Source organism: Ornithorhynchus anatinus, chromosome 15, assembly GCF_004115215.2.
Source record: "Ornithorhynchus anatinus isolate Pmale09 chromosome 15, mOrnAna1.pri.v4, whole genome shotgun sequence".
In the NCBI taxonomy this organism is placed as follows: Eukaryota; Metazoa; Chordata; class Mammalia; order Monotremata; family Ornithorhynchidae; genus Ornithorhynchus; species Ornithorhynchus anatinus.
In genome coordinates this window covers 16,679,620-16,695,871 of record NC_041742.1, presented here as the reverse complement: position 1 = coordinate 16,695,871, position 16,252 = coordinate 16,679,620, and the positions used below count along the sequence as shown (strand labels likewise).

General features: G+C 43.0%; 1 protein-coding gene across 5 annotated transcripts in view; it reads right to left on the bottom strand.

Annotated features, from left to right (window-relative positions):
* BCLAF3 (BCLAF1 and THRAP3 family member 3) overlaps positions 1–16,252 on the bottom strand; it is a 48,218-nt gene continuing 31,966 nt past the window's right edge. For 2 of the 5 annotated variants that reach the window (XM_029079853.2, XM_029079857.2), the window contains exons 11-13: positions 15,854–15,949; positions 11,464–11,619; positions 1–1,426 (exon numbers count right to left, since the gene is read on the bottom strand). In XM_029079853.2, the coding sequence (XP_028935686.1) occupies positions 1,397–1,426; positions 11,464–11,619; positions 15,854–15,949 (282 nt within the window). In that variant the 3' untranslated portion in view covers positions 1–1,396. The remainder of the gene's footprint in view (positions 1,427–11,463; positions 11,620–15,853; positions 15,950–16,252) is intronic. The other 3 variants (XM_029079855.1, XM_029079854.2, XM_029079856.2) reach the window with 3 other exon arrangements.

The window sequence follows — 16,252 nt, the reverse complement described above, 5'->3', positions numbered from 1 at the left end:
TTAAACGGGAACAACATACCTACATTTATTACCTGATTAACGCTGCATTAGCAAGAGCTCTTATTCCACAAAGTCACTTCCATTTTACGAACACCTCCCTCTGGGCCACCCCCCACCCGCCCCGAAAAACAATTCACTCCCTTTAAGGATACATTGCACGTCATTATATACTTGCAGATATACTCCTTTCATAAATTGAGTCATCATTAAAGAATGCACCTTCACTTTTATATTTCGATCCATTAGACGCCGTTTCTGAAAATAAGCCATGTACTGGGCCTGGCTGAGAGACTAAATTAAAATACAAAAAGTTGCCCTTCTGCTCCTGCTCCTTGCAAGGATAACTAAATGTTTTTACTTTCATCTAAAGAGAGAGCTCGACAGACTCTAAAAGAGCAGATCTAAGTTGTGAATAAGTCTAGCAACTGGCGATGCAGAACTGAGACGTGAACTTCATTTAAACCCACACCCAACACCTAGATCTTGGCAGCAGTTTACATCGTAAAGGATGTGTTCTTTCAACATGTGGGATTTTTAACATTGTATAAATTGAACCTCTCCATTAAAAAAACTACTCAAAATTCCCTTTAATAAGAAAACCCGCTTTAGAAACTTAGCTCATGTACAGCTTACCTATAAAAAAGGAATTCAAAGATCACTGATTACAAAATGCCCTGGCCTTCAAATTTGAGCAACAGCACCGAAACAGAGCGATACATCTGAAAAATGACCATTTAGCCATTACACCAATGTGAACTTCTTAATGTTGCTTTAACTATCATCACAAAATACCTCACCTCCCTGGTTTTCTAGGATTCCTCTAATATGCTTAGTAGGAAAGGTGAGAACTGCGAATCACAAACCTTAAGAGTTTACCGGAAACACAGAGGAAATACTTCATTAAAAAAAAAAAATCAGTGAAAGCTGATGAACTCTTAAGGTAATTTTTCAGAGAGTTCTGAGCTTATTTACAATCACTGAACAATTCAGACACTTGGATTGGGGGTTTTTTGTTTGTTTGTTTTGGTTTTTATTACATAAGCAATAAACTTTCAACATATAAACCTCTGGATATAACAACTCAACAAGTTCTATCCATAAAACCATGCTCAGAGAAAATGGTATCAATAAATAAATTCCCTTCAAGTGATTCTTTGAGGTTTTTTTTTTTGCAAAAGAAACCAAAGTTACCATAACTTTCCAGATGAATACTGTAATTTAAAAGCAATCGTTAGCTGTAAAAAAGTTGCAGCATTCCACTACTGAAAAATAAAGTTATCTTATCAAGAAAGTTACGGTATTAGTGCCAATTCTCTATGATAACTCCTGACCAAAAGAGTTGTCAAAGATCAACAGAATCTTCTGTAGTGTCGTCTGTCTCTGACCACGTTCCGGGTTAGATCTCCATGGCGATGCCAGGATATTCCTGGTGAGAGAAAAGACAAAAAATTCAGTGGTCAAAAATGGAACTATGAACGGGATCTCACCTAAAACTGGTCCTCCTGCTTTACCTGTAATTCAGTCTAGGTTTTGTTTATAAAAAAATCTCCCCGTGCCCGAAATAAAGATATTAAAAGTACTAAAGGAAATTAATATACCAAATCAATCAATGGCATTTGAGTGCTTCCTGGGTGTAGAGCACTGTAATAATAATATTGATAACTGTGGTATTTGTTAAGCACTTACTGTGGGCCAGGCACTGTACTAAGCACTGGGGTGGACTCAATCAAATCAGGTTGAACACAGTCCCTGTCCCATGTGGGGCTCCCAGTCTCAATCCCCATTTTACATGTGGGAGAATGGAGGCACCAAGCAGCGAGGTGATTAGAACCCACGACCTTCTGACCCCCCAGGCCCGGGCTCTAACCACTATGCCATGCTGCTTCTCAAGCCGCACTGTACTATGCGCTTGGCAACTACAACATAACCCTACTGGTAGACCCGATCCGGGCCCAACATGGGCTTACAGTCTTTGGTGGGGGAACACTGCCCAAGTGCCAAGATATTAATACTGCCAAGTCAGCAAGGGACGCCTGGTTCTGCCCCTGGCTAGCTTCCCTTTGAACTCTGTTTTGTGGCCAACTGTCCAGCGGGGATTCTTTGTTGGGCGGTGGGAAGAGATCTGACCCCAGGAGGGGAGTTGAGGACGCTGTGGGTTTGGGTGGTGGAATCCCGTTCCCTTCCATAGCCGGGACGGGTCTTGTGACGGGCAGCTGTGGCTTCCCTCCCCACCTTTAGTAGTCAATCATATTTATTGAGCGCTTATGGTGTGCAGAGAGCACTATATTAAGAGCTTAGGGGAATACAATACAACAATCTAACAGACACGTTCTCCAGTTGGAGAGCCAGTGACCCGGGAAGGTGGCTGCGTTGACTACACTCATGCTATCTCCATCCTGGTGGCGACACTTCACTCCTCTAATGCCAACCTACTCATTGGACCTCGATCTCATCTATTTGGCTGCTGACCTCTCATTCACATCCTGTCTCTGGCCTGGAACTCCCTCCCGCTTCATATCTGACTTAAGATCACTTTCCCCCCTTCAAATCTTTACTAAAAGTGCATTCCTAAGCCCTCATTTCTTTTTCTCCCACTCCCTTCTGCGTCACCCTTGCAATGGAACTGCCCCCTTTATTCGCCCTTCTCTCAGCCCCACGGCACTTATGTATATATCCGTAATTTATTTGTATAAACTTCTGTCTTTCCCTCTAGAATGTAAGCTCACTGTGGGTCAGGACTCAGTCTACCAATTCTGATATATATATATATATATGTATGTGTATATATATATATATATGTATATTAATGTCTGTCTCGCCCTGTAGACTGTGAGCTCATTATGGGCAGGGACTGTTTTGGGATATTGTACTCTCCCTAATGCTTACACACAATAAGCGCTCAATAAATACGACTGATGAATGAATGAATTATAATGTATCGTCTCAAGGGCTCAGTACAGTTCTCGGCATAGAGTAAGTGCTCAATAAATGCCACTCATTGACTGACTGACTGCTTGACACCTACTGTAGGAGCAGGAGGACTTCAGTGGTCGGATATACTACCCAGCGTGATCCCCTTGAGGTCATAAATTGCCCTTTCGACCAGGAATAATGCACGTGCCAAAATTTCCAATATTGACCATAACACACTTGCCAGGTTTACATGCAAATTCATTTCTCGGTTTTCATGTCTAAAAATGCATACGCCTGGCTGGAATCTGCAGGAAGGGTGGGAGCAAATGTGGGAAACACTCGATTTCTGAAAAACCGTGTGGCTTTCTTGAATCGGTTCCCATTCTATTAAAAAACTGGTTTTAGAAAGAACCATTTCATTTAGCTGACTGAGAAGAATCTAAATGAGAAACAGAAAACTCTAATGAGTACCAATTCTGCATTGTCATAACGTCGGAAACCCTGGACTTGCTAAACGAAAGATCACACAACTAAAAACTAAATGATGCCATGGCACACTCTTCCCGGACACATTTTTCAAATTAAAAACTCAATCGCTAAAAACACAATGGCATTGTCCGTGTTGCTTGCAGCTTACATTATTTACACGGAAGGGATTTCACATTAATATTTTTGTTTGGGCCCCTTTGCAGGGAAATGTTTAACAATCAGAAAGTGGCAGAGTGGATTTTATTTTTCATCGTCCCGATTTCCCATTTCATTTGTGCTCTTAGACTCCAAAGAACGTGAACCCGGGCCAAAGCGTAGACTTTTCCAACCTTGGGGCTTTGACTATCAGAACTTCTGGTGCAACTATGTAATAAGAGTAATGATACCTTGATTTTTTTTGTAGGGCACTTTAATTTTTTCCAAAGTGCTTTCACATCAATTATCTCATTTTTACTCCCCAGCATCCCTGTAATGTAGGGAGAGGCAGGGTATTATCATTCATTCATTCATTAAATCGTATTTATTGAGCGCTTCCTGTGTACAGAGCACTGTTACTAAGCGTTCGGAAAGTACAATTCGGCAACAGATAGAGACAATCCCTACCCAACAACGGGCTCACAGTCTAGAAGATGGGCTCATCGTCTCCATTTAATACATGAGACACCCGAGCCCTAGAGAGATTTATTGACTCCCTCGAGGTCACACTGCAAGCTAGTGGCAGAATCAAGACTAGAACTCAGAACTCCTGACTCGAAAATCCCACGCCCTTTCCACCAGACCACACTGCCTCGCCAGGCCAATCTTGAGTTTCATCAAATTGTTTTACTCCATGTCGGACATAAAAAGAAAATCCAGGTTTGGAACGCCGAACCGCTACATGACATTCGAGCGTGTCTTCGAAATGGCGTCCTCCTCAAAAATAATTCACCACCATTTGTCTGTTCTGCACCTTGAGAGGGTTCGGCTCGTGTGTGGCAAGGAGCACGTCAACCTTCTCGTCGGCGGTGGTCTGTGTGTGATGACTCGTCTACTGGGAACCAATTAAAGTCGGTATTTTAATTGCTGGTGGCTTAATGATGGCAGCTCCCGTTTTTCAGGAGAGACTGACTAGAGGAGCAAAGTTAAAATGCTCCACCATCTCACTGCAGAAGCAAGAGATTTCTACTACCTAATCAGAAAAGAGTACCTGCTGACTCATGTTTTCTGTCACAGCCATGTGATTATGCCATAGTAATAGCATGTTTGCGGCAGACCCATAATTGCCAAAATACGGACTTCTGATTTTCAAAATGCCCATCATTTCTTTTTCCATTTACAAAGCAGTTTTTTCAATACACATACATTCCTGGGTTTCACTGAGGGCCGACAGGGAGACTGAAAAGGAGAAAACGCCACTGTCGAGATGAAGAAAATTCAACGAGGGTTCCGAGGATCACAGAATAAGAGAGCAGTAGAATCCACTACCAAAGGTCAAGGTTTCAATAGGTAACATCTACCGAGGCACGGTCAAAGACATGAAACTTCAATATTCAAGAAAAATGTAAAGAAATGGCAAATCAAGAGCATAATCCATTTCGGTTAGCCAGCTCAATAGAAAAAAAAAGGCTCGACTCACCCCTCAAAAAGATTTGTTATTTTACAATGGATGCTGATACCTGGTTAAGCCACCCTAACCTGGTCTCAGGGGAATGAGAGGAAAGATGAGGAAAATCAAGAGTCACCGTTTGTGAGGAAAAACACCGATACTGACATACACCACGTAACTCTAACCGAGTTACTTATCAATCCATCCACAGAGATGGAAGAAAATGCCTCCAAAATAGGAACCGAAGATAGGCTACTGTTAAAGTGACTGAAACGCTAAAGAGGAAATGATCCTAATAAAAAAATAATGGCATCTATTACTAAGGGTTGGAGTATTCAGAAGGCATGAGACCAGACTGTGACCCAACCACACGGGGCTCAAACTGTTTCTCCCCCCACTGAACATATGTGGAATCAGAGGTCAAGTGACTTGCCCAGGGTCCCACAGTAGGCCAGTGGCAAAGCCGGGACTTGAAACAGCATGGCTTAGAGGATAGAGCCCAGGCCTGGGAGTAGTGAGTTCTAATCCCAGCTCCGCCACTTGTCTGCTGTGTGGCCTTGGACAAGATACGTGCCTCAGTTACCTCCTCTGTAAAATGGGGATTGAAACTGTAAGCCTCAGGTGGAACAGGGACTGTGTCCAACCCAATTTGGTTATATCCACCCCAGCACTTAGTACAGTGTCTGGCACATAGTAGGCACTTTACAAATACCATCATCATCATTAGTATTATTATTACTAAGCCACACTGCGTAACCGGAAAGACTTGTACAACGTTAAGAGAGAAGCATCTGGGATCATTTGGACAAAAAGACAAAGTTTTTAATAAAAAGTAGAACCAAGAGGAAGGCAGGCCCCACACAGATGAAAGGAATGTACACAAGGGAACTGATAGAGGAATATTACTTCTGAAAAGTCCCGATGGGCTAGAAGAGTGGCAGAAGACTGAAGTACAGGAGAAAATGGCAAACAGTACCTAATGACCATGGAGGAAAGAATTCAATCTCAGAATGACTTTGTAATCTCATTTGAAGGCCTAGCAAAAGAACGGGCAGGATGCAGAAAGAGGTCACGGAACTGTAAGTAGTAAATAACTAGGTTTCAAGGGACAAAAATCACTCCCAACTTGGTTTCTTTTGTTTTTTCAGCACTTCAAGATTAATAGTTACAAAGCAGCAGCGAAAGCAAAGGAAAAAAAAAAAAGAGATCCCTTTAGGTAAATCATCTGTTAGAGTGGCACAAAAGTTTAGAACGCAAATCCCCACCTATACAAATGGACGCTAGTATGTGGCACAACTGGTGAGTGAAGGGTGTTTTTTAAAAAAGGGTTTTTAAAAACAAACAGCCAAATATTTAGACTGTGTCTCCAATGACAGCTTCCTAGTGAGATGCAGATGGGATCCTTTCCCAGTTAACATCTACTTTATTAATCTGGGGAAAGGTGTAAATGGAACACTGATGCGATCTTACTAATTTGAAGCAGCATGGCCTGACGGAAAGAACAAGTGCCATTATGTCAAAGGACCTGGGTTCTAATCCTAGCTCATCCTCTACCCTCCTGCGTGTGTCCTTAGGCAGCAAGTCACTAAACCTGTGTGTGCCTCAGTTTCCTCATCTGTAAAATGGGGATTCAATGCCTCTTCTCCCTCCTACTGAGACCGGGAGCCCTGTGTGAACTGGGGACTGTGCTTATTCATTCATTCAATCGCATTTATTGAGTGCTTATTGTGTGCAGAGCACTGTACTAAGCGCTTGGAAAGTACAATTAGGCAATAGACAGAGACAATCCCTACTCAACAATGGGCTCACCATCTAGAAGGGTGGAGACAGACAACAAAACAAAACAAGCAGACAGCCATCACTAGCATCAATATAAATACAATTATAGATATATACACATCATTAATAAAATAAATAGAATCATAAATACGAATGTATACACACAAGTGCTGCAGGGAGTGGGGTAGAGCAGGGGGAGGGAGTCGGGGCTATAGGGAGGGGAGGAGAGATTATCTCGTATCTAGCCTGATGATTACTACAGCATTTGGCAGATAGTGCTCTGGCCCTTGTCTGTGTGACTTTGTCACTTCACTTCTCTCGGCCTCAGTTACCTCATCTGTAAAATGGGGATTGAGACCGTGAGCCCCACGTGGGACAAGGACTGTATCTAACCTCATTTGTTTGTATCCACACCCGGGCTTAGTACAGTGCCCGGTACACAATAAGCGCTTAACAAATACCATAACTAATATTACTGAGAACTGAAAATCTGATCAAACAGAACAAAACAAAATTAAGAGAATACTAAATGGGATTGAGAAAAGCTAAGTAAATGGACGAGAAGAACCAGTTATATAAATATGGGGGTGAAGAGAAATCAGACTCTGGATAGTCAATCATTGGTAGAGAGCTGGAGGGTAGAAAGGCTAGATTACTTTTAGGAAATAACAGTGAAATTCCTTTTCTGCCTGCTCCTCTGAAGCACTACAGATCAAAAGGTTTGGGAAATGAGGACGGGATCTCAGCAGCTTTGAAGTCTAGAAGTAATCATTCTTTTAAGTCAACTTTTAAAAGATCTCTTCCCGAATATGGTGCACGGGTACTACTGTTAAAAGAGCCTAGGGAAGCATATGAAACTCAATGTGGACAGGGAATGTGCCTACCGGCTTTGACGGCATCATATTCTCCTATGCGCTTAGTAAATTTCTCTGGACACAATAAGCACTCTATAAATACCATTGATTGATTGACCTATTAAGAAAATGTGAAAGATAACTGGAGAAAAATCCAGCGCATTGCGGTGAAGAAGAATATCAAGAAAAAACAAGGGATAAGAGACGACAATCTGCAGTAATATACTCCCCCAAAAACCTCTGGCTCCCGCTGTCATTCACATAATTCAAAAATTCAATATTAAGAAGAGAGCCTTGTTAGCAATGCAGAAGAGAGATCACGCCAGGGCATCTTGGACACCCAGTCCATTTATACTTTGAGGAGATATGGTGGAGAAAACATTCCCAGGGAAAGCAGTGACAAAACAGAAAAATATTTTAGGGAAAAACCTTGAATTTCAAACAAATTGGTCCTTATGTCGAATGGTATGTTCCTTAATCAATCAACGTTATTTACCAGGAGCATACTGTGTATATACATGGAACTCAGTGCTTGGGGGAGTTCAATTTAGAGAAGCAGAAGTGGCTTAATGGAAAGAGCCCGGGCTTGGGGAGTCAGAGGCCGTGGGTTCTAATCCCAGCTCTGACACTTGTCAGCTGTATGACTTTGGGCAAGCCACTTAACTTCTCTATGCCTCTGTTACCTCATCTGTAAAATGGGGACTGATAACCTTGTCTCTAGTCCAGTGCTTAGAACAGTGCTTGGCACATAGTAACTGCTTAAAAATACTATTATTATTATGGTAATTCAATGGGCGAGAGCTACGATCCCTGCCCACCACAAGCTTAGAGTCTAGAGGGAGCTTACGGCACCTATTATGTGCAGAGCACTGTTCTAAGCACTTGGGAGGACTGTAGACATATTCCCTGCCCACCAGGAGCTTACCTTCTCCTCTTCCACTTCCCACAAAACTTCCAAGGGGAAAATCCTCCCCCATGACTGTGGCTGGGAGTGCTATTCCTGCTACATTACACTTTTCAATTAGCGAGCACTGAACATGGTTCGTTGAGACACGGAATGGTAAAGGCAAACAGCATTGGGCTGGATTTCAACGAGAATTGTTTTCAGCTTTTTGCTTGGTTTGTCAGTTCTTGACTATCAAATTGGCTTTTGGATAAAACACCAGAGCCAGCTGGCCGCTTCCCCATGAAAACAATGTACAAAGAATCACATCCTATAAAAATTTTTAAAAAAAGAAAGAATTTTCATATTAAACCAAGGATCGTCTTGGGAAGGCAATCCCTGCAAAAGACCTTGTGTTACGCAAAACAAGACCTTGGAAAAAAATCGACCATGTTTATTTACTGAATGCTTAATCTGTCCAGAGCACTGTAATAATAATAATAAGGATGATAATCATGGTACTTATTAAGCGTGTACTATGTGCCAAGCACTGGTGTAGATACAAGTTTATCAGGTTGGACACAGTCCCTGTCCCACATTGAGCCTCACACTCTTAATCCCCATTGTACGGATGAGGGAACGTGAAGTGACTTGCCCAATGTCACACAGCAGACAAGTGATGGAGCCAGGATTAGAACCCAGGCCCTTCTGACTCCCCGGCCCGGGCTCTATTCACTAGGCCACGCGGCATCTCTAAGCGCTTGGGAGGGTACACTCCATCGGCGTTGGGAGACACACTCCCTACCCTCTTGAGATCACCCCAAGTTTCCAGTTCTTAACTGATTCTGCAAGACTGGGCCTGGAGTAGTGATGAAAGTACTTAGTACAGTGCTCTGCACACAGTAAGCACTCAATAAATACAAGGAATAGATTGATGGAAAGGGCACGCCTCCTAAGAACTCTGTTCAGCCTCTTTGTTTTACATTGTTATTTGGATTGACTGATTTTGTCACTGGGTCTTGTTACTGTTCTCTGCGATTTCACCCATTTAGACTGTGGATCCAAGAGGACAGGGAACTCTCTTTTCCTTGTAATTACTCTAGAATTTAAAAAGGTGCTTCACCCAGGGCAACTGCTTAATAAATGCCATTACTACTAATAATAAATTCCATGACTGCTTCTACAATCAAAGGGTTAGTGGGGATGAGGAGGAAGTAAAGATTCTCAAGTCAAGAAAGGAACGTATTTTGAAACACGGCCTTCCCTTTGCCTTAAAGGTTGGTTCAATAATCAATCATATTCATTAAGCGCTTACTATGTACTAAAGGGCTTGGGAGAGTACAATGCAGCTGAATTAGCAGACACGTTACCTGCCCGAAGCAAGTTTACAGTCTAGAGAGGGAGACAGACGTTAATATGAATAAGTCATTTATAATATATGATTTAGATATGTACCATTTCTTTTGATAACTAAGACACTTAAGCTCTTAACATTTGGTGTAGGAACTAAAATGATATTGATGGTATGTGTCAAGTGCTTACTATGTGCCAGGGACTGTTTTAAATTTTGGGGTAGATACAAGCTATTCAGGTTGGGCACAGATTCTGTTCCATATAGGGCTCACAGTCCTCATCCCCATTTGACAGATGAGGTCACTGAGGCCCAGAGAAATGAAGTGACCTGCCCCAGATCACACAACGGACCAGTGGGGGATCCGTGAACAGAATCCAGGTCCTGCTGACTCCCAGGCCCGGGCTCTAACCATTAGGACAAGCTGCTTCTCAGCTATAAGCTGCAGGGGGTCCATGATCATTTTAACAGGCAGGGTCTCCACCTGACATGTCTCAGTCTAAGAAGGAAGAGAGATAACCTTCTCTCCATTTTACAGATGAGTGAACTGAGGCCTAGCGAGGTTAAGAGACTTGCCCAGCAGACTGGTGACAGGGCTGACTTATACACCTTTGCTCTTCCCACAAGTCCACACTGTCTCTTTGGCACATGAAGATTCATACCTTCTCATTCAAAACACTCAAAGCACACTAGACGGAAAACTTAAAACTTCGGTCCGTCAAGAAGAATACTTACAGCGGGCACTATTTTAAATAAAAAGATTTATTAAAATGATTTTGTCTGCTCAGCAAAAATGTTATAAATATGAACATCTACAGAACTATCGCCTAACTGGAATTTACTAACTGAGGGCAGTACTGTTGGATATCCACAGTGTCCCGTAAAAACTGTGATAAATCATGGCTCACGCAACCCACACCTGTGCAAAGATTTCAAATTCAAACGATCCCAAAGTGCCTGCAGTTATTTTGACGTCTGTAAGCTCGTTGTAGGAGGGAATATGTCAGCCAACTCTGTTGTCTTGTACTCTCCCAAGCTCTTTAGTATGGTGCTCTGCAAACAGTAAGTGCTCAATAAAGACTATCTATGATGATACAAAGCAAATGCCCGAGAACTATCAGACTGATTGGCTGACTCAATGCAGTTCCCATAGTTGCCAAGATTCTTTCGCACTGTTCATATGGATTTTAGAGATGTTTCCTGCAATGATTTGCATAAAATCAAACGGTCAGATGGCTGATACATCTCACTATTAAGGCCTTGTCTACTGTACAGAATGAACTGGCAGCTGTATCTGTCATCACAATGGTGCATCAGTGAACTTCCCTAACACATGTTTTGATAATGCTTCCATTTCTTATCAACTTTAATGGACCGTTTCAAAGCCCTAAACTATTCCCTGTAAGCCTTCTGAGCTTGCGGGTTAGAGCCCTGTACTGGAGATGCGTTAACCAGGTTCCCTTTGAGAGAGGAGGCATCTAGCATGATCCACAATAAAAGATACGCATCAGGACCAAACTGAATGATCGGACTGAATTCCAAAGCGGAAAACTGGGGAACCTTGAGATCCCTAAAACCTTTAAGATTTCATCGTTTCAAGGCAACTGACCTTTTCTTTCCTCAGAAATTCTTCTCTGCATTTATCAGTGGTGAATCCCCTTGAGCCAGCACAACGCAAACTCCGGTATTTGGCTTGAATATATAAACCCTTCTGTACTAGGCCTGATTTATACTGGGATTGGAATCGGCCATCCGTAACGTTGCTCTGAAAAGAAAGACACGGACAAAGTTCAGAGGTCAAACCTCCTCAAGTTCCTGGTATGGAGCACGGAAAAAAACCCCAAATACTTGATTTTCACATTTCAAAAGACTTGCCCATTTGCTTCTCCCAACTTGGAGCTTTCCTGGATTACTTCTTGTCTTTCAGATGGGTTGCTGTTATCACTAGCTTTGAGACACTCAATCAGCTCCCTCTCTTGTGCTTATCCTTGCCCCTCTCCCATTATAACCCAGCCCGCAGATTTCACTCTAACACCAACCTACTCACTGTAACCCCATTCAAGTCCTCTTGCTAACTACTCTTTGTTCACTCTCTCCCTCCCCGCTTCAAATTCGACAGACCCTCACTCTCCCCATCTTCAAAGCTCTACTAAAATCATATCCCCTCTTCCTATCTCTTCCCGGAAGTCTTCATGACTAATCTCTTGCCTTCCCATCCGATTCTCCCTCCCACATGGCCTATGCACTTCTTTTTAAATAGCATTTGTTAAGGACTTCCTATGTGCCAGGCATTGTACTAAGTGCTGGGGTAGATACTAGCTAATCAGGTTGGACACAGTCCCTATCCCATATGGGGCTCACCGTTCTAATCCCCATTTTACAGATAAGGTAACTAAGGCCCAGTGAAGTGATTTGACCCAGGTCGCACAGGAGACAAGTGGCGAAGCCGGAATTAGAATCCAGGTCCTTCTGACTTCAAGGTTCGTGCTCTATCCACTAGGCCACACTGCTTCCGCTTGACTGCCTGCAATCCTGTGGCCTGTATTCGAAGTCCTCTAATGCTTTGGACTCCCAAGGGAATTGAGACATCGAGAAGGCATAAGAGGACAGTCATGGGAAATAGGAAGGGGGGCTTACAGGGAGAGGAGAGGAAACTACGGCTAACAGGAAGACATTTCTATCCTCCTAGGGAGTACTTGGAGTGTCAGAGACACTCATTCTGGAAACAGAAAAGAATCGTATGTTCAGAGCTTCCTGTCCTTTTCACACGTCCGGCAAAAAGCCGACCGCCAACAGCGGCGGTCTGACGGGAACGTACATGCGTCTATTTGTGTGTTTGTGAGCTACAAACAGAAAAATCAGTTGGCCAAAGCACCGTGGTAACATCTCACACAGACCAACTAAATCTTGTGTCTTGTTCTGAAATAAATAGGCATACCTCACCTAGCTGGCTGAAAAGATAAATTCATTAGCTTCCAGGCCACCAAGGCAAGCCGAGCGGCAAGCCTGGCTACGCTGTCAGAGGCCCAGGTGCTCACAGGAGTTGAGGTTCACTGAGATGCAAAGTGGGGAAATGTGTTCGCCTCCACGTCGACGCTCTCTGTTCTAAGATTAAAAACAACTTGGGTCTCCAGAGGAATCTGGTTTACACTGACATGATCAAAAAAAATTAAATTATCCCACTAAAAATAAGGGCTCAATCAGTGATTTTTGTTTTTAAAGCGGTGAGATTTAGCCAGGTCAATGGAAGTAGATTGGGGATTTGGAAAAATTGAAGCTGTGGGAAAGGAAGACTTTGGATACAATAAATTGCACTGTGTTTCCTCAGCTACTGGGTGCTCTTGTCATTAAAGGTGTCAACTGCAGCAATGAAGGGTGAGAAGAGTTGGTGAAAATTGCTAGAGTCAGATGAATACTTAAATCATATGTGCCAAGAAGGGCTAATTTCATTCGGAGAAGACTTTTTAGCTCTGTACTGTTCTGTTCTTTGAGAAGCACCCAAGTCAGATCCTGCTGCTTTATTCTCCTCCAGCTACACGCAACCTAGAACTTTCTAAGGCATGGACTGGAAATTCTTCAAGGGCAAGGATTACATCTTTGAGTTGCCTGGATATTTCTTTCTCCTCTCTCCCATAATTACCATGGCCAAGAAACTTGTCTGCTCTTTCATTTCTGTGACAGGGCTTTCCAGGCAGATTGCTTACCATTTTAGATTGGTCTCTTAGATAACCTATTGTAGGCCATCTGCCAAAGACAACTATAGACTGTACAGTACCCAGATGGGCCAATAAATTATTACAATTTCCTACTGGAGCAAAGCACACCTGGACTATTATGAGTTACATTTTGGAAATATTGACTTGATTTCTTATCATCATCAATGGTGTCTACTGAGTGCTCACTGTGGGCAGAGCCCTATACTAAGCACTTGGAAGAATACAGTTAAATAGAGTTGGTGGACATATCCTCTGCCCACAATGAGCCTACGGTCCAGAGGGGACAAGGAGAGGGGTGAATGCCAGTAGCGTCCATTTATTACAGGAATGATCGACTGACTGCTCTAGACTTTTAAGCTTGTGGGCAGGCAAAATGTCTATCAGCTGTTTAAATGTACTCTCCCACTGAAAGTATTTACTGAGCGCTTACTGTGTACAGAGCACTGGACTAAGCCCTTGGGCGAACACATTATAGCAGCATGGCCTTGCGGAAAGTGCCCGGGGCTGGGAGTCAAAGGACTTGGGTCTAATCCCAGCTCCGCCACTTACCGCTGTGTGACCTCGGGCAAGTCACTTGAATTCTCCGTGCCTCCGTTCCCTTATGTGCAAAATGGGGACTCAATACCTGTTCTCCTTCCTATCTAGACTGTGAGCTCCATGTCAGACCTGAGTATCTTGTACCTATCCCAATGCTAGTATAATGATTGTCACAGAGTAAGCACTTAAAACAAATACCATTTCCCTCCTCCTTATTATCATTATGAGTGTGAGCACGAGCGCAAGCGAAACAAGACAAAAAGATACTTGAAGCAAATGGCTGACCAAGCAACTATGTACCATTTAGTAAGTTAGGACACCGAGCTAGTATGACACCAAGCTAGAACAACTCCCAAAGGGAAGGAAAGATGAGCTGAACTCAAGAGATACCCAGAAATCAACCTACTTCTTCCCTTCCTTCACCTGCCTCAACCCAGTCAAGCAAACGGGAACCGACATCTCTCCTTCAATCAATCAATCAAATTTACTGAGCGCTTACTATGTGCAGAGCACCGTTCTAAGCACTTGGAAGAGTACGGTTTAACAGTATTAACGTTTCCTGCACACAACACGTTTACAGTCTAGAGGGGGAGAGAAACAATAGAAATAAATTATGGCATGTATATATGTGCAGCAGGGCTGAGGAAGGGGTGAATGAAGGGTACAAATCCAAGTGCTGACAAAATATCCAAGGTTGGCTTCATTGCACAAGACACCAAATCAGAAATTCGAACGCACACGCTCTGGAGGAAAGTCACTAGGACCTCCCCGGAAATATTTTAGGGGATGTCATATCAAATTCCGCTGGAACCTATTTAAACTCAGTACATCACGCCTCTCCTGTCTAAGGTAAGCTCTTCCTCTAAGCCGTAAGGTTCCGGTGGGCAGGGGAGGTGTCTACAGATTCTGTTCTTTTGTACTCTCCCAAGTGCTTAGTACAGTTCTCTGCACACAGTAAGTGCTCAATAAATATGACTGGTTGATTGACTGATCAACTCATTTTCAACACCCAAGAGATGCCTGGACTCACTACAGAATCAACTAGTGGATAGAGCCCGGGCACCAGAAGAACCTAAGTTCTAATTCCGGCTCCACCACTTGTTTGCTGTGTGACTTTGGGGAAGTCACTTCACTTCTCTGCGACGCAGTTACCTCATCTGTAAAATAGGGATTAAGACTGTGAGCCCCATGTGGGAAAGGGACTGTGTCCAACCAGATTTGCTTGCATCCACCTCAATGCTTAGTACGGTAAGTGCTTAATACATATAGTAAGCGTTTAACAAAAACCACAATTATTATTATTGTTATAATTCAAGTAGGGAACCACAGACTAATGTGAGGTTAAAGAGCTGGTGCTCAATTCTCTGCTACAGGGCTAAATCATTTTGACATCAGCTCACCTTTCAATGATTTTCAGCCTCCTAGGGCCAATTCGATCTCCTTATTCAGCAGGACCCTGACACCAAATTAAAGGAGAGCAAAAACAAAGAAACAAAAAAACCCTCAACTAACATGGAAACCAGTGGAGAGTAAGGAGATATGATCGGACACTGTACTCTTTGATAACAGCTGGTTGGGGCATTTATTCCTTACCTCGTTGTGGACAGGGAATGAGTCTGTTATGGTGTATTCTCCCAAGTGCTTAGTACAGCGCTCTGCACATGCTAAGTGCTCAATGAATTCGGCTGATTGATCGCAGCCTCTTTCCAGCCCACAGTGAACTCAAAAAGAATGCACAAACTGTACCTTAAAAGGTCTTCTAATGGCTCCTGGGTTTTCCCCATCTTCTCCAAATGATTTAGGAGCAAAGATGTCATTTGCTTTCGTGCCAAAATAAGTATTCTGAGTGGGAAACATATTAGTATGTATAAAACGAGTGACACTACAAGAAAAAGCATTAGTTTCGATAATGATGCTAATTAACTCATGCTGCTTCCCTAGGAGACAAAGACCGCATGTATGCAAGGGACTGGGAGTCAGAAGGACCTGAGTTCTAATCCCAGCTCTGCCACGTGTCTGCCGTATGACCCTGGGCAAATCACTTAACTTCTCTGGCCTCAGATACCTCATCTGTAAAACAGGGATTAAGATGTGGGAAAGGGATGGAACCCAATCTGATTGATTTCTCTCTACTCCAGTGCTTAG